We start from the raw sequence: 25,899 nt of genomic DNA, 5'->3' as shown, positions 1-25,899 counted from the left end.
TCGGCACCCCCCCTCCACCAGCTCTGTGCAACTACAGGATGAAGTTGAATTGCACCTTTAGAGCTTTATGAAACATTTCATTAATCTTCATGAATATCAAAATAGATTTTTTTTTTCAAAACTTACTGACTTCATTTACGTACTGCTGTTGTAGAAATACTGTACAAATCACTTTTTTATTTTTTTTACTGCTCAAGAAAAGGAATGTTAGTTAGCTAAATAATTAAGCATGTTTTAAGCATGCTAGGTTTGTCAAGTCAAGAAGTTTTTATTGTCTGTCATTTCAACCTGTGAGCACATTTCCTTGGTCTTCTCCTAAGTCTGGTTTGTATCTGAGAACAGCAGCATAGCTCGTATAAATTGACCATTGGCTTTTGCCTGCAGAGCCATCAGTAACAAGACCAACAGCAGTCCTAAAGGTCAGACCCCAGATGAGAGCAACCGACGCACGGATGCTAACTCCTCTGTCTCAGACCTCGCCAACTCCGTTACCAGCGACATGCTCATGGTAAGTCACTGATGTGTGTAGAAGAGCATTTGTATGTTTTGTGGACCATCTGCTCCATCCATCCTTAACCAACATGGTGCAGTTTTGAGTTAGATAAAACTTTTAACCACATGATGTGCTAAGTACAGGGTGTAAATGGTGCTTTCTCTCTCCCACTTACAGACACACACACACACACACACACGTCGAAAAGAGCTGTTTCTGGGGAGAGCCTGGTAATTAAAATAGGAACACATCACCAAGGGGGCAGTCAGGAAACATCTTTACCAGGTCTGTCTGTCATTATGTAGGTGGCATGGTGGGCTTTCTTTGTTTTTTTTATCGTCTGGCCTAATGATGGTGTTTCCACTAGCAGCAGTGAACTTTCCCCAGACTCTGATTCTAGCTTTGGCTAATTTAACAAGTTGCTTGCCCTTTCTTTGTTAATTTGTTGCCTGTAAGAAAGAACTCCCAAATACTCCTGTTATAGAGTCAATGAATCTCTTTACTTCCTGTTGTTCTGGTCATCCATTTTGATCATTGTTTCATTTTCATCTGGTTATCTGATGATTCACTGGCGATCTGATGATTCACTGGTGATCTGTTGATTCACTGGCGATATGATGAACATAAGAGCTTATGGTCATGCATTTAACCACTTACAATAACAACTTTACACATTACCTACTTTTAGACAGGAAAATATATAGAAATTCAACTAATCCAATGGGGCACGGTGACTTAGTGGTTAGCACATTCACCTCACACCTCCAGGGTTGGGGGTTCGATTCCCGCCTCCGCCTTGTGTGTGTGGAGTTTGCATGTTCTCCCCGTGCCTCAGGGGTTTCCTCCGGGTACTATGGTTTCCTCCCCCACTTCAAAGACATGCATGGTAGGTTGATTAGCATCTTTGGAAAATTGTCCGTAGTGTGTAAATGAGAGTGTGTGTGCCCTGCGATGGGTTGGCACTCTGTCCAGGGTGTATCCTGCCTTGATGCCCGATGACGCCTAAGATAGGCACAGGCTCCCCGTGACCCGAGGTAGTTCGGATAAGCGGTAGAAATGAGAACTAATCCAATCAGAAAGTTTACAGTAAAGTGACTCTTGCTGGTTGTTACAGTTTTCCTACAATAGATATAAAACATTCTGAACACCTCTGTTAATTTATGAATCTGATCAGATACTATTAGATATCTATAAAGAATATGACCCTGATTTGTGTAAGATATGATTCAGGGCATCAGGTTAATAACAGAAGTGAAGTAACTCACCAACTCTAAAAGTTTAGGAGCTAAATAACCTTCTGCATTAATGCTTTTCTTAAGAAATCTGCTTTCCAGGGTTCTAGAGTTCACATAAAAGCCACACCCATGTCTAGTCAAGACCACACTCAATTTAGTGTGAATTTTATCACCTCAGATATGATGTATATTTTGTAGGCTTCTATTTACAGTTTGCTCCTGTTTGTAGTTTGTTTCACAGATTTTCACTGTGTGCTTGATAGTTATAGCCCTCTATAGCTTTTACAGATTGTTTTGTGTGTGTATGTGTGTGTGTGTGTGTGTGTGTGTGTGTGTGTGTGTGTGCTTTAAAAGGTTAAATTAATGTTTAATATTTGCATTTTGGACAAAATCATTCAGCTTGTTCCTCTAAACTGTGAGTGAGTAATAGACAGAAAAAACTGAGACAAAAAATAATGTTTCACTCTCAGTTGTCTCCGGGCTCTGAAGAGGAGGAACATGAGGGTCCAGTGTGTGAGAAACTTGGTCGAATACAGTTCAGTGTGGGCTACAGCTTCCAGGACTCCACACTTACCGTGAAGATCCTTAAAGGCCAGGATCTCCCAGCAAAAGATTTCTCTGGAACCTCAGACCCATTTGTTAAAATCTATCTGCTTCCAGACAAGAAACACAAACTAGAGACCAAAGTGAAGAGAAAAAACCTGAACCCTCACTGGAATGAAACCTTCCTGTTTGAAGGTAAACAAACTCTCTCTCTCTCTCTCTCTCTCTCTCTCTCTCTCTCTTTTATAGTGGTATTAAATTTACAATACTACCATGCTCCTATTATTAACATAATCTCAGATTTCATCTAGCTGTAATATTCTTGTGCATTGCGTCACCCTTTACTTGATATTATTTTTTTAAGGGGATTCAGCCAGTGGATCTGAAATAGAGAAAGCAAGACCTTGGAATTATATTCGGTTCCCTCATTCATCTGTTTGAAATAATGAATGAATGTGCAACAGATGGTTTCACAGCTATCCATGGTCAGGAGTCCAAGAGAGCAAAAATTGTCTGTGATTTCTGAGCAGAGGGGCCTACTCTGTCTTCTCTGTCAATCAAAGCAATACTGCTCTGTTATTCGACATCTGTGAGCTCAGAAAGAAGTTGGCACATTCATGCGATGTTTAAAAATATAAAAGCTGTTACTGACCCAGTGTGATAGCTAGCTAGTGGGTGAGAGAATAAGGCACAAATCTAACTGTTGTGGCAGAAATGTTCAAATTCTCACCAAACTAGATTTCAAGCTGACATCTAGCTATGAGACCTGCTAGCTAACATTTCAGCACTACCAGATACTAACTGAGCTAAGTGCATAGGGTTTGACTCTAAAACTGTGTAAAGTAGCCCAAAGAATATGGTACAGAAATATGTTTTTGGTCTCATGATTTATGTTCCAGGTTTCCCATATGAGAAGGTGGTCCAGCGCACTCTGTATCTGCAGGTGCTAGATTATGACCGATTCAGCAGAAATGACCCCATCGGTGAGGTGTCGATTCCACTCAACAAGATCAATCTTGCTCAAATGGAGACCTTCTGGAAAGAGCTCAAACCATGCAGTGATGGCAGCGTGAGTCACATCCAGCATTTCTGTGTGTGAAAGTTTCTGCAATTGATAGGAAGAATTCTGGACAGAATACGATTGACAGAGCTCAGGGGGAATTAAAGATAATTGCTTAATCATGTTTTGGCTCACTGGAGTATGTGCTTCTCTACGATCTTCTTGTAATAGGCTTCAAGCTGCTCACTGTCACCAATCTATGCTTGCAAAGCATTACAAGCAAGTCATTAGCCTGTCCACTTAACACATTAGCCAAGTAAGTAAGGCATAGTCTGTAAAAAAGGCCTCATTCAGGATTGTGAAGATCTGAGGTTAGTACAAGCATGTGTCTTCCTGGGGGTCAAAACATCAATGCTGAGGTGTTGAGGAGAGCAATATTGTCTGTTTAAGGTAGTTGTTGTAATGGTATTGTAATGTTTTTATTGTAATGTTTTTATTGTAACATATTGTAATGTTATTACAACATCAGTGTTTTTGGGTTTTAAGCAGGATGTCCTTCCTGAAGTAACCTCGCATTTTATCTGGGCTTGGGACCAGTACTGAGTTAACCCCTCAAGGGTTGGGTTGGTATCTGCTGCTGGACCACCAGGGAACTAATTATGTTATTATAATGTTGTATTTAAAATTTTGCTTCAGTCCCACAAACTCAGGAACCTTTGTAACATACTCATAGTTTTCCAGCACAGATAAATCAAAACATTTTTTAACAGTTATATTATGTATTTAAAAAAGTTTTTCCATGAATAAATGTTGATATTGTAATGCTTGATGGCTCAGCGAGTAGAACTGTCTGCTTCACAGCTTCTGGGTTAGGGTTTAGGGTTAGGTTTTTTATCCAGCCAATCAACCCTGGTTTGATCCTGAGCTCAGATTTCTCTCAGTGTAGAGAGTGACAGGTTCTCCTTGTGTCTGTGTGGATTTTTCTGTTTTCTGGATTCCTCTCAAAAGCATACCATGAGTTGATATCTACTATAACTGCCCCTGTGTGAGTTTTTGTGTATGCTGCCCTGTGATGTACCTACATGCAATCCTGAGTGTATTCCCACCTTACATCGACTTCTGGATCCTTCCTGAAGATGAATGAACATTGTGATGCTGTGTAGATAATGTAGTGAAACATGACATGTGCTAGTCACCTCACTCAATCCAAAGAGTGAACGAGGTCCTCAGTTGGAGCTACATTTCTGAATTCCGTTGTTTTTTTTGTTTTGTTTTTTTTCTCATTCAGATCTGTCATTTTCTGTGATGTTCCCTAAACTCTGTTTGGACTACAAATCTTACTTAAAATGGTGCTTCCTTCTGAAACAAACAAACAACTAGCCATGTGTGTGTATGTGTGTGCAGGGTAGTCGAGGTGACCTGTTGGTGTCGTTGTGTTACAATCCCACGGTTAATACCATCACTGTGAACATCATAAAGGCACGCAATTTAAAAGCCATGGACATCGGCGGCACCTCCGGTGAGTCTGTAAGCCATTCATCAGCTTACTGCGAAGATCTCAAGCACAATAAAATGTATGGCTATATAAAGGTAATTTATGTGATTGCAAATAGCAGGAAATCCAGCATGGACTCAGCAGTAGGCCAATACCAGGTTGAAGTATAGTTGTGTAGCTAACTTGTTTTAATTAGTTTATGTTAAAGACATTTAATTTAAGACACATTTCATATTGGAATTATTTTTAGTACTAACCAAGGGCAATTTATTATGCATTCTTTATATAGAATTGGACATTTTGAGTGAAAAGTGTGTGCATTTGTTTGTGTAGACCCCTATGTGAAAGTGTGGCTGATGCACAAAGACAAACGAGTGGAAAAGAAGAAGACAGTAGTAATGAAGAGGTGTCTGAACCCTGTATTTAACGAGTCCTTTCCTTTCGATGTTCCTGCTCATGTGCTGAGAGAGACCACCATTGTCATCACAGTCATGGATAAGGACAGACTCAGTCGAAATGATGTTATAGGCAAGGTACTATTGTGAGGTCACAGTTTCACACACACACACACACACACACACACACACACGGTCCTGAAAAATGCATGTGAATGCATAAAATATTTTCTATTCTGACACAAAGGTTAGGGTTATAAATGTTAATAAACTCTCGTGTCTAGGCTTTGACTGGATCATTCGCAATCCTGACCAGTTTCACCATGCTTCAGTGTGAGGATGATGTTGTCAGGGTGATGAGCATAAATCATAAATGTTAGACAGAGAATTACATTTTATCTTCATATTTTCTGAATGATTTTCCTGTGAACTGTTCTTTTGTGACACCCCTCACATTTTTGTAAATATTTTATTATATCATTTCATGTAACACTGAAGAAACGACACTTTGCTATAATGTAAAGTAGTGAGTGTACAGCTTGTATAACAATGTCAATTTGTTGTCCCCTCCACACAACTCAACACATAGCCATTAATGTCTAAACCGCTGGCCACTTCTGTAAGTACACCCCTAAGTGAAAATGTCCAAATTCATTGTCATTGTACATTGTCGGAAAGTGTCATTTCTTCAGTGTTGTCACATGAAAAGATATAATAAAATATTTACAAAAATGTAAGGGGTGTACTAACTTCTGTCAGATACTGTATAAAAACAGATATTATATATGGGATCTGGCAACCCTACTCACAGGAGAAATATCAATCATTACTGTACTACAAAATTTAACCTTCATGAAATCTGTTCCGTTTTAGACCAAACTGAGCCTTGCTTCATTCAGTTACATAATAAGTCCTTATTTCTTTCATATTTCTATATAAATCATAAGAAATATGCTTTCATTTACAGAGCTGCACCATATATCTTCTCTAGATTTTCTTATATATTATATTTATAACAGATTCTAACAGCATGTCAAGTGAACTTTTATGAACTCAATGTGCTTTTAACAATTCACATTGTCTCAAAGAAGATTTACAGAGGTATAGAAACAGAAAAATAATTTAAAGTCGGAGGCAGCGGCGGCGAGGAAAAACTTCCTGAGTTGATATGAGAAAGAAACCAGACTCAGAAGGGAACCTCATCCTCATTTGTGTGACACTGGACAGAAAATACTGTAAATGTAAATAATGTTCTTGCTACAACAGTTTGTAATAGTGCAACCGGGAGCTGAAAAAGACCAGACCATAAAGCTCTCTGACGCAACAGTGGTTGAAAGAAGGCATGACAGTCTCCGGGCGGCTCCATCCACAACAATGCCATGAGACACTGGCTGACTATGCAGATCAATGCAGGGTGACCACCGGGCGATGAGACTCCAACTAGGGGTTGAATGTCAGGATTGTTGAAGTAGCTCCGTAAGAAGAGATGATCAGATCCATATAAACTCAAATACAGCATTAACTTCTTGATTTGGGAAAGAAATTACTGCTTTTGATAAGCATTAGATAGAAGATAGAAAGCTTGCAATAAGGTTATTGGAATTGTAGCAGCATTAAACAAGGTGGTATGAAGTAGCAGGTCTTGTATAGACCATGCCCACTTCTCGTTTAAATACAGTAATGAAAACGGATCTTGTGAGCAATATACAGAATATTTCATTGTATTTTTTTATACTGTGTGTGTATGAAAACTATTGTCTGAAATCTCTCTCTCTCTCTCTCTCTCTCTCTCTCTCTCTCTCTCTCTCACAGATCTATCTCTCATGGAAAAGTGGCCCTGCAGAGGTGAAACACTGGAAGGATATGATGGGCCATCCTCGCACTGCCGTTGCCCAGTGGCATGCCCTCAAAGCTTAATGGACCCACCCACTAGCCCCGCCCCCAGATTAAATCCACACCTACAAGCCCCGTTAATATGCACAAGCTTGAACACGGGTACCAAAAGCCATTCAACATTTTCTCCTTTTCTCTCTTTTCTTCTGTGTGACTTCTTTATCTAGTTCTTACATGTTTTTCCTGATTTGCACCTGCTAAGATCCCTCTTTCCCTTTTTGCCAAAAAAAAGAGGCTAAGCACTGCCAAGAAGATTGTAAAAGTCCTGTGTTATGTAATAGAAAGCAGGCTTGTCTTCCTTCAGATTATTTATTTTGACTGTTCAGTTGCCTCGGGAACAACCCAACGTCCAACCAGGATGATGGGGCTTCGAACCAGCTGAAAAAGTTAAAAACTCTGCCCTTTTACTGCCATGTTTTTGTATTCCTTCATTCATTCCTCATTCCCCCTTGTGAAGATCCATAAGGATCGCCTCGCAGTGCAATACTTGATGGAAGAAGAGTTGAACTCTTTACTTGAACCTCTTCACCATCTCCTGCCAGTTTTGCTGGCACCAAGTGTAGAAACCCATGTTTGCTGGAATTCCTTGTCATATGTTTGTACCGTGGGTGCCGTGATGTGATAAAAAAAAAGTTGGTGTTTAAAAAAACTTTTTTTATGGCTGGATCAAAGGCTTAGGGCATTTGCAGAAATTTGTTTCAGTTCTGGTTTAAATGAAAATGGTGGGAACAATTTTGTCAATATATAGATGAAAACCAAGATGGATATTTCTGAATCAATATTCCTTTGTAGTTCTTGGATTAACCCTGTTTGCTCACTCCACCATATCTGAGACCTGAGCCACTTAGAAACGTCCTCCAGAGTTATTGTGTACATAGCTTTAAACGTACACAATATAAAATAAAACTTATTCTAAAATACTTGTTGGAATTGATTATGCATCTCTTTTATTATTCAACAAAATGAGGACTGTTAAGGTTTATTAGTAGCTAGGTAGCATGCTGAGCTGAGTGGCGCTACACATTTGAGTGGTATACATACAAACGTAATATTTTCAACAAATGATCAGTTTTGCTCAAACTGAGCTGTTTTACACTTTGGAAGCTGCTGCGTCTGGAGGAATCTTCAAGTGGCTCAGGAACGGGAGAGACGACATCAGATAGTTCAGCTGCTGGATAGGGTTGTTGATTCTGGTACACCGAACATCCATCAACATCTCCTACATAAAAAATCAACTCATGTTGATTAGCATGGGCACAGTGTAGTTAGCCTAGGTCACAGATATCTTTATGCTTACATTAAATCCACAACTGATCCATACCCGTACCTTCAGCTGCTGTATTTACATCCACCCAAAACAACAGAACTGAGGAAACATCTGTGTCTGATATGACCAAAAGAACCAAATGATGAAATTGTGAAAGTGCCCTTGGTGCAAATCAAAGTCGAAAAGATAAACATTCCAATAATATATCAAACAGGGCAGGAGGAGGACTTCTCAACTTTTCATTGTTGTTCTGAAGTCAGTTAAAATGCTTAAAAGCTTCCATGGCAGAGAGGTCTTATGATTGGTGGCAGCAGGTGTGTGTGTGTGAGTGGTGTGTGTGTGTTTGTGAGTGTGTTTGTGTGTGTGTGTGTGTGTGTGTGTGTGTGTGTGTGTGTGTGTGAGTGTGTGTGTGAGTGTGTGTGTGTGTGTGCTAGACCAGTAGTACTGCACTATTATTAGAAGCTGCAAACTCGATGCAGTGTGTGTGCTGCATCACCTGCATTATTTTCTTAACCAGATCACTGCCAGTGTTAAACAAACTTCCTTGTAGAGTTTATTTTTATGAGCCAAAGTAGTACTTTTAATTAATATCCCATCTACTGAGCAAATGATGAGCTTGAAGGGAAGTAGCAGTTTATCTTTGTGTGAAAGTTGTAATTTATCTAGTCGTTGTCCTTTGTCTGACTAGTGTAAGTAAGAAAGTTAGATATGTGAATGTTAACAGGAACAAACCGATTCAGGTGGAACTCGGCTCATTAATACTGCTTAAATGAAATTAAGCCCTTATTAGCGCTAGTATAGAATACTTATCTTGCTTTCCTATAGTTTACTGTATTTTCTGGATTAGGCTAGCATTTTAGGATTGAAATCTCAGCATTCCTTCATTCTGATTGCTAATTGTGCTTGCACTGGGTTGAGCTAACAATGCTAACAGGTTTCACTGAGCACTTTACTGAGGAAAAATGCAGTGTAACATGTAATGAAACAGGGATAGTGCCATAACCATGACTAAAAGGTTTGAGGTCTCATGAGTCCGTATCTTGTAACTGAAGGTATGATACATATCAAAGCAGGTATTATTGTTAGCGTTATGCTTATATAGCATAAAAATCTCCCAGTGATGCTGGCAGAATTTTTTTGTGCTAGAGAGATTCAGTGTCCAGAAAGTACAGTATCTATTGTTGCTATTTCAATAGAGAAATATAAGCTGTGTGTGTGTTTTTGTGTGTGTGTGTTTGTGTGTGTTTGTGTGTGTGTGTGTGTGTGTGTGTGTGTGTGTGTGTGTGTGTGTGTTTGGCTTGAGGTCCTCTCATGTTTGCTCTGAATTTTGGGTTCTTTATTTATGGCACCTCAGAGGAGTGTTCCAGTCTCTACAGCAGGCATGAGCCAATATTACATTTTTAGATCATTCATAAACTTTATGAACTCTCTCAAGACTTTGTCCTGGAAACTAGCCTAGCTCATTCTAAATTAAATTCAGATGTATTTGTTGATTTAAAGTTTTCACATGTTTCCTTTGATAACCTACTGTAAAAGTTCAGACTTAAGGTTCCATATTTCTTATGTATGGGAACCTGAGCAGACATGTTTGAGAAACAAAGCTACTGGTATCATTCTAAAAATAAAGTAAAGCTGGTTAACATGTCAGTAGCATTTAAAAATGAAATACAGTACCTTACCCCAAGTACAGTCCAGCAGCCAAGACATTTTTAATGTTCAATATTTTCTTCTTTAGATTTATTCTGACAGTGCCGATCTCTTTTTCCTAAACATGTCTTCATTTACTTGCTTCAGATGACTTCAAACTGTGTAAATTACTTTAATCAAATTTGTTAAGCATATCACAGTATCATGAAGTTAATTAGATTGTTATTCTAAAGCATTTCACTGAATTTCTTTCCAATAACATTTCACCTTCAAACTTAGTGATTCTGGTTTCCTCTGTAATTTACTGCATTCAGCTACATTGTGGATTGAGTTTATGTTTACAGATCGCAGTTCCAACACAGTGTTTTAACTACATGCTGTATTTACCCTGAAAATTATTTGAATTATATTTGTTATCTGCATTGGCCACTCACGCTTGTCTTAGCTGTTTGACTTCTTGTGGTGTTTGTGGAAATTTGTTAATTTTGCTCAATCTGAGGAGAAATATTTTTAACTGTACTTGTGACAGTGAACTATTTCACGGAAGAGGCACAGAGAGAATATAGAGAGGTTATGAATCCTGTAAAGTAAAAAAGGAGTTATTATTCACACCAGTGTACATCTGCAATCACACACTCGGTGTGTCTGGAGTATCTGAAACATCGCACTGACATTTCGTCCTACATATACTGACTGGAATTGTCAGGCTAGAAGGGTGAGAGACATCAGGCGTGAGAATCTCTGGCAGGAATCTCTTGCTTTTTAACCTTCTTATGCATAACGAGCTATGACAAGCACGACCTTCGCCGTATACAGAGGGAGAGCTAAGTATCTTAAGGACAAATCCAGACTGAAATAAAATGATGGCATGGTATGCAGGAGCTGTCACTGGGAATTTGGATTAAAAAGGTGTAAAAGAAAATTGACTAGGCTTTCTTGCCAGAGGCTTGTGTTTTCCACACATTTCATTTAATCAGGTGAATAAATCACTTTATTTGCAAAATTTTTAAATATTTTTGTTTACAAAATCAGATTATCAGTGGGTCAAAACTTTCTCTTTCTTAGTATTTGGTGGCATTACTGTTAAAATTCTTGTATCTCTCAACAATCTTCTCACAATACAGTACTGGAAAGTTTTCTGCTTCCTCCACCAAAGAACTTGTGTAACTCAGTCAGGATTGTGGGCCTTCTCGCTCAAACACAATTTTTCTGTTCAGTCCACACATTTTCTCTGGGATTCAGGTCAGGACTTTTTGAGGATCACTCCAATACCTTTAATATGTTGTCGTGTTACACTTTAGATGTTTGTATGGGATCACTCTCCTGATGGAAGATCCAAGATCCAACTTGAGATATTTCTTCAGTATTTCTACTAATCCACCTTTTTCTAGTTACTGGTGCGGTTTCTTTTCCAGTAAAACATGATGCTACCACCCCATGCTTCACAGTTAGGATGAGGTTCTTCATATTAAAAGCCTTACCCATTTCCCTCCACAAACAGAGCTGGTCATTACAGTCTAACAGTTACATATCTGTTTCAACTGACCAGAGAACTCCTCCACATGGCTCCAGATCTTATTCACACTTCACTCTGGCTTTTCTATGCTGCTCCTGGAGTAGGAGATTCTTGGTGTCTTTAAGACCATAGTGATGTAGGATTCCAGCTCAAACTGATGCCTCCAACTCCTTCAGCAGTTCCTTTGTTGATTTCTTGGGGTTCAGCTGAATCTTATGGACCAAAGTTCTTGCATCTCTGGGAGTTAATTTCTTCCTTCTTTCTGAATGCTGAATTTGTTCTTATACAGATGTTTTGTACAGATGCTCATGGTGGCTTCAGGTGTTGCGAAGGAAGAACCAGACTTCTGAAGGTCCACAGTTTTGTTACTTGGATTTTTCAATTATCTCAAGAGGGGAAGGGTTCTGGCTCTAAAGGAAGATTCTTAAATACAGCAACAGCTGCTTTACAAATAAACGCCTTATTATAACAGGTGTCCAATCAGAAGCTTTTCATTTCTGGAATCTTCAACAGTGGAACAGTGAACTTGGGGTACATAAACTTTTGGCCCACTGGAATTGTGATAAAGTGAAAATTAAAGCTGAAATAAATCTCTTTCTAAAACTGTTACAAATGATGCTGATGAGAACAAAGCAAACAACATAACTGACCAGAAGAAACATAAAAATGTCTGGATTTGAAAAACTGAAATTAATATCTTAAGATACACATAAAGATTTGTCCTCAACTGTTAATGTTAATGGTTATGGTGTTTTTCCCGTATTGTGTTTTATTTTACATTTACCCTAAACCCAGTGGATGAGATGAGAACTGAACTTATCTATTGTCATTTTATAAGACTGCATTATGAGATTACACAGTAAATAAATAGTCTACATTTCGAAGCCACTTCCAAGTGTAAACTCAGGGTGAAGTGGGTGTCACAGGTTACACGTTTTTTTAAAGGCTAACTGTATGGGGAGTTCATAACATGCATAAATGCTCACAGAATAATGAATGATACCATTGATACTATGTACCATTTTTTTACATTATGGTTTACTTTTTCATACTTTACATTTCTTTGTCCCTTAATTATCCCTCATTAAACACCTTGTTTTCTCAGGTTAGCATTTTGCTGCTTCATGAAGACGTTTGAAGCCTGTTTAAAATTAATTTAAAATTGAATAATAATAATACATCTGTTGATAAATAATAATTATTATTATTCCTAATAAACAATTCATCTGCCTCCCAATGTAACAGAAACTTTGGTTGCTAAGCATTTGGGTTTTTTTTTCAGGTTGAGACACTTTTTATATTTTGAAGCTATTCTGTGTTGTGACCTTTCTGGAAATGAACTCAGCCAGTGTTTGAACAGGTGTGTGTGTGTGTGTGTGTGTGTGTGTGTGTGTGTGTGTGTGTATGTGTGTGCGTGTGTGTGCGTGTGCATGTGTGTGTACAGGTTGCAGTAGTGTTAATGTTGTGTGTTTGGATAATGAATCCCACCCTCTCTTACTTCTATTGATCACAATTTCAATATGTGATGTGCACAATATAATTTGACATGTTGATTTATTTTGGCATAAATGTACAGTGTATATACGTATAAATGTGTATATAAAATGAGGAAACAAACAAAAGGCTATCTCGTATTCATTTTTTAAACTTTGTGGTTTTATATATATATATATAGTCACAAATAGCATGAATTAGTAGAATGAACATCATTTCAGATTCACGTGCAAAGGGTAGAGGATGCCGAGGATAGAGTTAGGTGGAAACAGATGATTCCCTGTGGTGACCCCTAACAGGAAAAGCCGAAAGTAGATGAATAACAAGAGTCATAATGTGCAAAATCCTATATCTGATTTAAAAGTGTAAAAACACACACTTCAGATTAGAACGGTTATAAAGTGTGGTAAGGAAGAGAAACTTGAGTAGAGGAGCTGATCTAATTGCCAATAGATCAGTTGTAATTTTTAGTTATACTGGAACACAAGAAATATTTTTAAGTCACCACATAAGACCTTCAAAAGAACAAATATACGGAGGAATAAGCTACATTACCTTTAAGCAGAGATGGGGGACTCGAGTCATATGACTTGACTTGAGTCAGACGCAAATTTGAGACTTGAGACTTACTTGACAAATAGTAAAAAAAAAGACTCGACTTGACTTTGACTTGACATTCATGACTTGAGACTTACTTGTGACTTGAGATAAATGACTCGAAATAACTTTTTTTTTTTTTTATCTGTTTTTGAACGCACGCAAGAGTGTAATCTAACCACGTGACCCAGCAGGCAAGCAGAGCAGTGGCGGAGCCAGGGAGGTGTCCGGGGTGACATTTGATTGGCCACCCCTGACATCTGATTGGCCACCCTGAATTTTTATTTGATAGCATTGGAAGTTTGGTGCTGATTGACATCTCATTTCACCTATCAAAAGAAGTCTACCCCCTGGCTACCCCATGTATAAAACTCTAGTTTCGCCACTGAAGCAGCGGGAGAGTGCGCACTAACTAATAAACCTCAACAGTATTTATTTATTATTAATATTAATAAATTACTCTCTCTCTCTCTCTCTCTCTCTCTCTCTCTCTCTGTACTTTTTATATATACTTTTCCATAGTCTTCTGCCATGTTTGAGGCATATTGAAACTTTTCATGCTTTTATGTTGGCCTTATTTCAGTTTCATTTACATCTTAGGCTTTGTAGTTTTGATTTTTATTCATTTTTAGATTTTTATTGTATTTACAACTCACCTGTATGTGGACACCTTTTAAAAATAAATGCATATCATAAATGCAAAATGCATCATTTTTTGTTGCAAATAAAACTCAGTCCATAAATACTGTAGATTTAACTTTTTTTAATATATACATTTAGTTAAATCATCAAACATCTGTATGACTTGCCAGTGACTTGCTTGACTCAAGCTACGACTTGACTTGAATTGCTTGACATAAAGCAGTGACTTGACTTGACTTGACTTGACTTTACTTGACTCACAAAAATTGTCTCGGACTTGCTTGAGACTTGAAGGTTAAGACTTGAGACTTACTTGTGACTTGCACATGCGTGACTTACTCCCACCTCTGCCTTTAAGTACGTACATCTTTTGGGTTGGGAGGGAGCAGACTGAGTGCACTTTACCCAAGTGGATTAGAGAAAAACAAATATGGTCATGTGATGCAGCATTTCCACAGAGACAGATGGTATAGAGGTCAGAATGAACACACAGCATGATTTCTGCTATTTAAAGCTACATCTCACCTGCAAGCCAGGTGAGATCACACATCAAGCCTCAGTGAGGATGAGAATTAAATATTGATTTTGTGGGCAAATGAATAGCAGAATGAATATCTCCAATTCATTATTACTATGGTCAGAGCTTGTCAATTCTATGGTTAAAAGAGATTTATAATGGTTTGGCGTTCACAATTTGTTAGACAAGTTTTCTTATTGTTTTGTTATTATTAATTACATGTCCATATCATTGTATACTCATATATAAAGATTTGTGGATATTCAGGTTTATAGTTGCAGTTAAAACTCCACTCAAGTGACCAGCATGAAGTTATTTTTTATTTAAGTTCCTTTAATATATGGATAAATATATAAATGTATTTCGAATTTGCAGACCGAAGTATGTTAAGGTTCAACCATTAACCAGTTTCTTACATTTATCATGCTGCATGCAATGTTTGTGCCCAGATTTCAGCAGTGCTCTGCTGCTCTCTGGTGGAAGATTTTCAGTAAATTCAGGGGACTAGTGAGGCAAGATTTTATTCATCTCAGGCAGGAAATTGAGGAACGTGTGTTACAGCAGCATTTAATAAATGTATATGGAATAGTCACAATGCTTTCCATATGAGAGAGCAGATGTAAAAGTATACAGTTGATTGTAAGAAATGAGAATATATCTTGCATTTTTTCATGACACAGATTTGTTTCATTAAACCTTGGACCACACCGATCAGTCTTTCTGTGAAGTAAAGTAAAAATGTAAGTATGGCCAGTTTTGCTCTCCAGGACTCCATTTTCATATTACCAAGATTCAAGCTTAGAATCACCAAACATCTGGCAAAGGCGCTCCTGTTGTACTGCTGTTGTGCAGCTCTGGAGAGTTAGTCATTCCACTTGTGAAACTTTGTGATGTTGCAGCTTTTTGTCTCACTGTGAATTTCAAAATCGGTCAGAATTAAGGGATTTTTGATTTCTGAAATATATACTACGGTGGCCGGAAGTGCAAAACACATTAACAAATCCGAAAACACATTAACAAATCCCAAAACACATTAACAAATTAGAAAACAAATTAACAAATCCCAAAACACATTAACAAATCCGAAAACAAATTAACAAATCCGAAAACAAATTAACAAATCCCAAAACACAATAACAAATCCCAAAACACATTAACAAGTCAGACAACCCGGAAGCGGTTGGTATAGTTTGTGAAAGGAAACTTACCATCATCGGACGAGACACCTTTCATTCACCTGTATATCTTTAATGACAGTCGTCTTGTCCAATGATCGGTAAGTTTCCATTCACAAACTATACCTACCGCTTCCGGGTTTTCTGAATCGGTGCACGAAACACATTAACAAATCAGAAAACACATTAACAAATCAGAAAACACAACGACATTTCAGACAACCCGGAAGCGGTTGGTATAGTTTGTGATTGGACAAGACACCTGTCACTCAAGGTATACATGAAGTTCAACAGTCTGCCGCAGGGAAAAGTTGGAATGGAAGAATGGAATGGATTACTGTGGATTAATTCTGTTATTTTCTTGAACGGAAAACTTTATTTAAAGGAGAACTTTACACATTATACATAAGATTCCATACCTGTATATCTTGAGTGACAGGTGTCTTGTCCAATGATCGGTAAGTTTCCATTCAAAAACGATACACTACCGTTTCTGGGTTGTCTGACTTGTCGTTGTGTTTTCGGATTTGTTAATGTGTTTTCTGATTTGTTAATGTGTTTTGGGATTTGTTCATTTGTTTTCGGATTTGTTAATGTGTTTTGGGATTTGTTAATTTGTTTTGGGATTTGTTAATTTGTTTTCTGATTTGTTAATGTGTTTTGGGATTTGTTAATTTGTTTTCGGATTTGTTAATGTGTTTTCGGATTTGTTAATGTGTTTTCGGATTTGTTAATGTGTTTTGCACTTCCCGGCCACCGTAATATACCCATATTTGTAAAGAAACTGATAAAGCTCTGGTTAATGTGACTCTTTTTAATATGTGGAATGTGGAGGCAGTGGGGCATCTCAAAAAGGGCTCTTTATTTCCTGTCCTTATTTCTTTCACCTTTCAGAAGTTTTAATTTACCATGGACTTTTACCTGAACCCACATACATGGCTCAGTACTGCACAGCTCTCTCTCTATCTTTCTCTCTCTCGCTCGCTCTCTCTCTCTCTCTCTCTCTCTCTCTCTCTCACACACACACACACACACACACACACACACACACACACACACACACACATAGCTTGTCTCACCCCACTTTGTCCTTGCTGCTGCTCACTGAAACACAGGACACACCTTAAAACAATCCTAAAGAGGTGTAGTTCCATACTGCTCACTTCTCACAGATCCGCCCTCTATCACAAACCAGCGTTTGACCGTGCTTCACAGACTGGTTTACTGATTCTGAAATTACACAAGCTGTCTTGATGCTTACTGAAGGAGGGATATATAAAGACTTACTTACCAATAAAGATGATTTCACAGTACCAGAATGAAATAGGCTTCTTAGGTCACATATTTGGGATAAAAGTATGGCAGAGCTTTTTCAAGACCTGAGTAATACAAGGATTACAGCAGGATAAAGAAACACCACAGCGGTTTGTACTGTATATAGAATAATGTCTCATTATTATCGTTATTATAGTTTATATATGTACATAATGGTCATGATTTTAATAATATCTGACATGACCGCAGTATTGCTTATTATATATTATTATCGCAATAATATCTGACATTCCTGATAATATAATTTTAGTCAGCCAGTGAGGAAGCATTAAGGGAAAAGACCTTTTCTTTATTTACAAAACCCAGACATCTGGGAACTGCCCTGTCAGGTAAAGCTACTAACATTGTGAAGCCCAGGATCACTGCCCAGGGTGTTTAAGGACGGGCTTAATGCCACAGACAGGAAGCAGTTCTCACAGCAACAGTTGAGTATGGAGAAGATCAAGGAGAATCCATCTCCAGAGAAATCCATCAATCTGTTCCACTGCCTGAATGAACTGAATGACCATTCTGTAGTGAAGGAAATACAAACTTACCTGAACAGAGGAGGTAGCAGTGGAACCAAACTCTTGCGTTTGCATTCATTCATTCATTTTCTACCGCTTATCCGAACTACCTCTGGTCACGGGGAGCCTGTGCCTATCTCAGGCGTCATCGGGCATCAAGGCACCCTGGATGGAGTGCCAACCCGGATGGAGGGCACACACACACTCACATTCACTCACGCAATCACGCACTGCGGACAATTCTCCAGAGATGCCAATCAACCTACCATGCATGTCTTTGGACCGGGGGAGGAAACCCCCGAGGCACGGGGAGAACATGCAAACTCCACATACACAAGGCGGAGGCGGGAATCGAACCCCCAACCATGTTAACCAAACGTGCTAACCACTAAGCCACCGTGCCCCCCTGGACGAGATTAATTTCAGTAAATATGATAGATCAGATGTATGTCTGTCTGAGTATTTGCTTGTAAATGTGTTACTGCATGGTTTGTTATTCTAAAGTAACACTGAACTGCATGGTTTGGATTAATGCTTACTAATAGTTACTCTAATCATCTTTAAACAAAACTTTGGTACTTTTACAGAAGATTCTTTCACTTTTTACACTAACGTGTTTGCACTGAGGGCTGGATGATATCACAATCTTATGCCACAATATAGAAACTCTCTTGATGTTAATGTTATGCCTCAATGTTATATTTCACAAATCACTAAAATGTATAAAAAATGATAAATACAAATAACTGCATGCAATTAAACTAACACATTTCTGAACTAAATACTTTTAAGGTATTTTTTCTGTTCTGCTTTTATATCAAAGTCACACTGAACTGAAATATCACAAATGAGAGAAAGTAAAACAATGCTGTCAAAATTGTAACAATTAAATATACAACAGTAAATATAAATGTAAATATTAAAATAGTTACGTCAATGCCTATCATCCTCTTCACATCCTCATTCTCACTGATCATTTGCACAGGATTTGTATTTCCAGCTTAAAGAGCAGCCCTATTTAAGTTTCTGTGTTTCTGAGTGTCTTTATCAAGCTTCAGTTTGTTCCTTTGCTGTCTGTAGCCTCGTTTGCAGTCTGCATGTTTTGCTCCATGGTTTGTTGTTAACTGTTTGTTTCTTCCTTTTTCATTTCCCTGTGTAAATAAAAGTCTGCGTTCGCATCCGCTGCCTTTACATTAACCTGGCAGTGACACAGTTTAACATGGGAGTTTCATTCTATCATACTCCTTCATGCTTGATTTTTTTTTTTATTTTTCCCCTTACTTTTCTCCCTCTCATGACCCTAACTCCTACCAGATTCCAAGACACATGAAACCAACCACATCATTTCAAACTACTCAGGTAATGTAATACACTTGGAGGACAATGGTGCATGAGCTCATAGAAGCCCAGGTACAGCTAGTATCTCTGTGGTTGATAGTAGTCCCTCCACTTTGACTTCCAGCTACAGATGGCGGTGGCATCATCAGGACTTGGGCTCATGATATCGATAGGATGAACACTTTTCTCTTGTACCACATGCTTATTTTTTGGGTACCAGTACAGCGTTAGTAGCTCCTAACATGCCTAGTGTATAAGTGCAATTAGGATATTATTAATATAGACAAAAGGAAAATATATAGGAAAATATCTAGAGATTAGTTTATCTGTAGTATACATTATCTATCATGCTGCTATATTATGCGCCATTCCACACAGCCCTGTCTGCACACGTGAGAGAATAAGGACACGCTCACATCTACCTTGATTGGTTTGGATTGGTCAACCTTTCTTTTTAGTTTGGTTCTGTTTGTACATATATGAACAATCCACCTGTACTCAGGTCCACAGCAAATACCTGAAGAATTGTCTGTGTAAAAATGGAGGTCTGGAGCTGACAAATTTGTAACTATATGAGCACAGAAAACAATACACACAAACTGTTTTACTGTCTCTGTGAAATTCAACATATCACTGTGAAGTACAGCTACTATTGCTATGTTATTAACTGGTAATGTACAGTTCCATAGTTTTTTATTTTCTGTAAAAATGCACTATATCTGCAGTGTTGGGTGTAAAAATATACATCAGAATGTAGTTTTTGTAGGCTGCTTGCTCTTGTGTGTTATGTAGATAAGCTACTTTTTTATTTACTATATAAATTGCAGCTGAGAGATTGTGGAGTGCAGAAGACATTTCTGTTACTATAAATGTGCCTATGTGGTGTCCTGTTGTCTGATGTGAGAGAAACACACTGCCAATTAGATGCCAGTTAGAAGTGTCAGAATTTGTCCATATAGCACCAGTTTGTAAGGGAAAACAATATTGGGCAAGGTGTGGAGGAGGGCATGAGTATGGGAAATTTGCATATGGCTTTAATCCAAAATGTTGCAACTGTGGAAGTGTAACCATAGTGTGGGCTATGGAGGCTGCAAGGTTAGAAATAGGGTTGCCACCTGTCCCGTGAAATACGGAATCGTCCCGTATTTACAGGCAAAATGACGCGCCCCGTATCAAATCAATACGTTTTGTCCCGTATTTTACATAGGTCCACATTATACAGCATCCCATGCAAATCACCCCACCCGCATTGTGTGGAGACGCGTCCTATTCTGCCCCTGATTGGGTAATACTCGTTGCCATCGTTGGTTTGATTGGTTTGTTTTAGGGTTACGGGCCGTGAATCACGGCCAATCAGAGTCAGAGGAGGGCGGGACGCCGCCTCGCCGGTTCTTTTGACAGAGTCAGAGTGACAGAAAATCCATATGAAACGGAGTGACAAGAAGTACACTTATAAAAGAAAGTAGGCCTGACATGCTCCAATACTGCACACTACTACTTCTGGTCCGCTGATATTCACTGATACACTGATATACATCCACTGATGTTATTATGTTCATGATGTTCATGGAATATCTTTTGCAAGTTTGCAAGTTATAATTACTAAGTTATGAATCTGTTAATTTAATAATAAGTTAATAAAATATGGTTCACATTTCACAAGTTCCTCCAAAAGCTTATTTTTTGTGTTCTCAGTCACACTTTGTTGGCGTATATTTATTATTGTCATAGCTGTGTATTCAATATGACCACTTAAGTTGTGATAGTGAGAGACTGAGTGCATCTGTTCACACTGATTTCAATAGCAGATATTATAATGTCCATTGGTATCAATCTTAATATTTTTATGAATACATGTTTTAAGTTATGATATACCACCACTGGCACGCCATGGGGACTGTGGTCATCGTGGCCCCGAGGGGTGTGGCCCCCGCTGCGGCAGGCGTCCCTTATTTTTCTGTATTGAAGGTGGCAACCCTAGTTAGAAAGGAAGCTGAGAAAGTGCAATATATGAGTATTAGAAGGATTAACATATGCAGAAGCCATGCAGAATAAATTGTAGAATAAATTACAATAGATAGTTGACAAGATGTCCTTTATTGCATTTATAATAGAAGTGGTCAATGGCTCAGCACAAACTGAAAGCTGGACAGAGAGAATTAACATAATCCTAGGGGCAGCTGTGAAATATTTGGAGGTTGAAGGAATATCAGTGGGTGGAATAAATAGTAAGCTAAAGGTTCAGATAGCAAACACACAGACAGCATGTGGTGGATCTTAATGGTTCTTCAATAGAATGCTAGAATTTTGATATCAAATAGTCAAGAATTCATTTTGGATTATAGTGATAAACCTCAGGAAATATCTATTTAGGAGTCATGTGTCAAACCACACTTAAACTTCATGTTACATGTTTACTCAGCATTAAGAAGGGACAAGAGAGTTGGAAATGTTGGAGGAGTAATATTCATTCATTCATTCATTTTCTACCGCTTATCCGAACTACCTCGGGTCACGGGGAGCCTGTGCCTATCTCAGGCGTCATCGGGCATGGAGGAGTAATAATGTTTATTAAATCAGAGGCGATTGGATAAATAAGCGAGTGGATGTGGAGGAAGAATAGTGAATCATTGAGAAATATGGGGGAGAAGGTAATCACAACGAGATGTTATTTGGGGATTTTACTGCACAATACATTAGGTAGTATGTATACTGACCACAATGAAATAGAAGTGGAGGAATTCTTAGAACTGAAAATTCTGGTATGTATCAATGATGCTACTAGTATGCTACTAGGGAGTTATGTCTCAATTATTATACATTCTGAAATATCAGTGTAATACAGCAGAGACGGTCGCAATTCAGATAACCTTACAGTGGGTGGAAGAAATATAACCTATAACTGTTCTCATTTTTGTTAAGAGAGAATTCATATAAACATATCAAAATATTAATATAAATATACCACATACTTTAATACCATACCATCAGAAGTGCAAGGTTAAATAATGTTAGGATGATGTGGTAAAGGAGATCGGGATTAAGGACATAAAGAATGTTATCTGTATAATATATAAAAACTATTTGGTTACTAAAGAGGGGGATCACGGTGGCTTAGTGGTTAGCACGTTCGCCTCACACCTCTAGGGTTGGGGGTTCGATTCCCGCCTCGGCCTTGTGTGTGTGGAGTATGCATGTTCTCCCCGTGCCTCGGGGGTTTCCTCCCCCGGTCCAAAGACATGCATGGTAGGTTGATTGGCATCTCTGGAAAATTGTCCGTAGTGTGCGTGAGTGCCGGAGATAGGCACAGGCTCCCCGTGACCCGAGGTAGTTTGGATAAGCGGTAGAAAATGAGTGAGAGTGAGTGAGAGTGGTTACTAAAGAGAGAGTTTGGGTTATTGTTAGGGTTAGAGACATGCAAGCTTGGGTTAGGGTTAGAGACATGCAAGCTTGGGTTATAGTCAGGGTTAGAGACATGCAAGCTTGGGTTAGAGACAGTTTTCCAAATAGGCGTTTTTTTGCCTGATCACGTGACCTTGGCTGACGGCGCTACATCCGGTTTCCGGGCCTGGTCCACTTCCTTTCCGCCTGCACGCGCTCTGTGGTGAACACGCGTTACCCCTTTACTCTTCGCGAAGTGAGTTTAAATACAACTTTTTATTGGTTACAATTCTAAAATAAATCCCATTGTGTTTATTGTGTGTGTGTAGAGTTACTGGGGGCCTTATCAGACTGCACACAGACAGCATGTCGAGCTGAAATCATACGAAAAAGAGCAGTTAGTCGCTTCTCCGTTAGCTTTAAGCTAATCTCCAGGTCTAGCTCATAGAGATCATATATATATATATATATATATATATATATATATATATATATATATATATATATATATATAATATGATATAATATAATGGATCAGATATATGTGTAATGAACTAATATTAATGGTGATCAATCTAAAACACACAGCTGTAAAAAAAAAAAAAAAAGTCACAGGTAATCAGCTGGCTTTCTGCTTGTGCTGTTGATTAGCTTGTATTTTATTGTTTCATAATTGAAAAAAATTATCTTGTGAAATAAATCAAAGCTTTAGTAGGAGCTGGAGACTTAAAGAGCCAGACTGCGCTGGCAGTAGTGTAGCAGAAAGCTTCAGTTACACACTGTTTACACAATTGTGCTGTGATTTATGACTGACAGCGTCTTATTTTTCTTTTATTTATATATATATATATTAAAGGATGCGTTACGTAGCTGCTTACCTGCTGGCTTCCCTCAGTGGCAAAGAGAATCCCAATGCCAGCGACATCAAGAAGATCCTGGAGAGTGTCGGCATCGAGGCTGATGATACTCGCATGGGGAAGGTGAGCAGTGGGGAAAGTTACTCTGCAGCTTTATTCAAATTAAACTCCTGATTGCGTAGTAACTTTACATTACGGAGCAGTTCATATAGAACATGTTTTGAAATCCTAATGGACAGATGGAGTTACTTCTGTATAACAGTGAACACGAATGAGTGGTTTATAATGTTATATAATACGTTATTGTTTCTATAGTAACATCACATGCAGGTACAGTGGATGATCCACATTAATGTATTTAAAATAAAATTTGATGTGCTGACTTGTTTGGAGACCTTTCATGTTTCCAGTTTCATCGCTTTGATTGCTGATCAGTTTTTCATGTCAGAGAGGAACGATACACCTTAATCAACTGGCAACAAAGAATAAAGAGAGAGTGTTTGTCGTTGCTAGTCCTTTGTACCCAGGCTCCTGATCTGTCCACCCCAGAGGTGTGTGGCACATCGCGGATGCTTTAACACAGTGAATCTTTTCATGCAGCAATTCTGCATGCTGCTATTTCATAAAATCAACAGTGTGTCCTGTAGTCTTTTACATGCTTTGTGTTGTGCTACATGTCAACATCAACAGATTAAATAAAATGTTTATTCTAATTGTTTCAACAGGTCGTGTCAGAACTTAATGGCAAATCAGTTGAGGATGTGATTGCTCAAGGTGAGTCTCACTCCATATGCTGTATACCTCCACTCAATAACTTTTTTTGGTTGTTTAAAGAAGGCACAGATCTAGGAAGGTGTGAATTTATTCACATCATTCATTACTTGTGTATATTTATGATTAAGTATTGTATTAAGAAACCAGCAGGAAATTAAAGGACTCTCCATCCTTCAACCATCATTTGTCTACAGGGTTAACCTGTGGATAAATGAAATCTAAAACTATAGTGAATGATGTAGAATCAATTGAAATGTGCCTCAAACCAACATAGAGGTTTGTGAAAAACATTTTAAACATGTTTAGATTGACTCAAGCTGGCCATTCATGTGATTATTGGCTGAACTAAAACACTCAAAATTAAGATACAATACTGTCTAAATCCTAATTATCGTCTTTATATTAATAAAGCGGTCTGGTTTTCGTATACTCTCTTGTCTCTGTTAGGTTACAGTAAACTAGCCAGTGTGCCAGCTGGTGGCGCTGTTGCGGTGGCGGCATCTGGTGCTCCTGCTGCTGGAGGAGCTGCAGCTCCTGCAGGTTAGTGTCTCTTTTACACCCCTGACATCTGCACCATGTCACCATACAAAATGTGATTGGATTCATAGGCAAAATCCCCCCTTTCCCAGTATCTGAGTGCTGCTGTAGTCATTAGCTCATTGTTTTCCTTCTGTCCTGTTTCAGCTGCAGCTGAGGAGAAGAAGGAGGAGAAGAAAGAGGAGTCTGAAGAATCCGATGATGACATGGGATTCGGACTGTTCGACTAAACCATATATTCGGGATCAAAATAAATTTTGTTTAAAAAAAAAAAGCAAGAGAACGTTTCATCTTTCAGATTTTTAATTGTAGAGTACAAATAATTTACACATCACACAGGATGCTGCTGGTTTCATTTTGTCAAAATGATTCTCATAAATACTGGATTATACCATGTGAAACAATTCACTCATTTAATCCTTTTTGAAGTTCTCCTGTGAATGAAATAAGAATTGACCTGGTTTAAGGATTTTTACATGCAGGGAGTATTATAGATTTGCACTCAATTTGGTTACGTTTTACATTAGTTTTAGGATTTAGATCTTTTATCAAATTCCTTTGCACAATATAAAATCAGTTCAACTGAATTAATTTTCACTTCCACTTTCTATGGTGTTCGTCATTGTTTTATTTTTTCTATCTTGCAGAATAAGGAACATTTAATGTAGGAACCAGTTCACAGTTGCCAGTAAAATCTATCTATAGTAAAAGTTCAGTTAAATTGAAATTTGTCTACAGCTTTTGAGCTTCATCACCAACAATGACAAGACCAACTACAGAACCCAAGTGAACTGATTGACCATGTGTTGTAGAGACATTAACCGGTCTTTAAATGTGGAGAAGACAGGAGATTATTGTTGGATACCAGACAGCGCACACCCAACGGGAGAGGTTGTATATCACCTAGTTTATGGGTGGACCTCCTCAGGACCATCTCAATACTAGCCAAGAAAGCTCAGAAATGCCTCCATTTCCTCTGCAATTTGAGAAGAGCTGCAGCCCCTGTACCCATCATGGAAACCTAAAGAGAGCATCCTGTCCAGCTGCATCATGTGGTTTGGAATCTGTTACACCTCTGACAAAAAACCCTGCAGTGCATAGAGAAGTCAGCTGAGAAGATGAGTGGAACACCTCTCCATTCTCTCCTGGACATCAACACCCATGCAAAGCATGCGGCAGTGTAGGTGACTCTACCCGCCCCTTACACAATTTCTTCAGTCTCCTGCCATATAGGAGAAGATTTCAAGGCCTCCAGGCCAACA

General features: G+C 38.4%; 2 protein-coding genes across 3 annotated transcripts in view; both read left to right on the top strand.

The window, feature by feature from the left end:
* Window positions 1–13,106, top strand: part of syt7b (synaptotagmin VIIb) — a 120,777-nt gene extending 107,671 nt beyond the window's left edge. For both annotated transcript variants that reach the window (XM_060876948.1, XM_060876938.1), the window contains exons 8-13: window positions 385–508; window positions 2,199–2,466; window positions 3,171–3,340; window positions 4,676–4,790; window positions 5,100–5,299; window positions 6,974–13,106. In XM_060876948.1, the coding sequence (XP_060732931.1) occupies window positions 385–508; window positions 2,199–2,466; window positions 3,171–3,340; window positions 4,676–4,790; window positions 5,100–5,299; window positions 6,974–7,078 (982 nt within the window). In that variant the 3' untranslated portion in view covers window positions 7,079–13,106. The remainder of the gene's footprint in view (window positions 1–384; window positions 509–2,198; window positions 2,467–3,170; window positions 3,341–4,675; window positions 4,791–5,099; window positions 5,300–6,973) is intronic.
* Window positions 13,107–22,600: 9,494 nt separating this feature from the next.
* On the top strand, window positions 22,601–24,911 carry rplp2l (ribosomal protein, large P2, like). The gene is made up of 5 exons (XM_060864172.1): window positions 22,601–22,725; window positions 23,326–23,449; window positions 24,052–24,100; window positions 24,548–24,640; window positions 24,785–24,911. Exons 2-5 carry the CDS (start codon window positions 23,327–23,329, stop codon window positions 24,865–24,867), a joined length of 348 nt encoding a protein of 115 aa, XP_060720155.1. The 5' UTR covers window positions 22,601–22,725; window position 23,326; the 3' UTR covers window positions 24,868–24,911.
* The last annotated feature ends 988 nt before the right edge of the window (window positions 24,912–25,899 follow it).

Source organism: Tachysurus vachellii, chromosome 1 (genome assembly GCF_030014155.1).
Source record: "Tachysurus vachellii isolate PV-2020 chromosome 1, HZAU_Pvac_v1, whole genome shotgun sequence".
NCBI classification, from domain to species: domain Eukaryota; kingdom Metazoa; phylum Chordata; class Actinopteri; order Siluriformes; family Bagridae; genus Tachysurus; species Tachysurus vachellii.
Note: the sequence above shows the minus strand (reverse complement) of the source record. Positions and strands in the feature narration are given on the sequence as shown.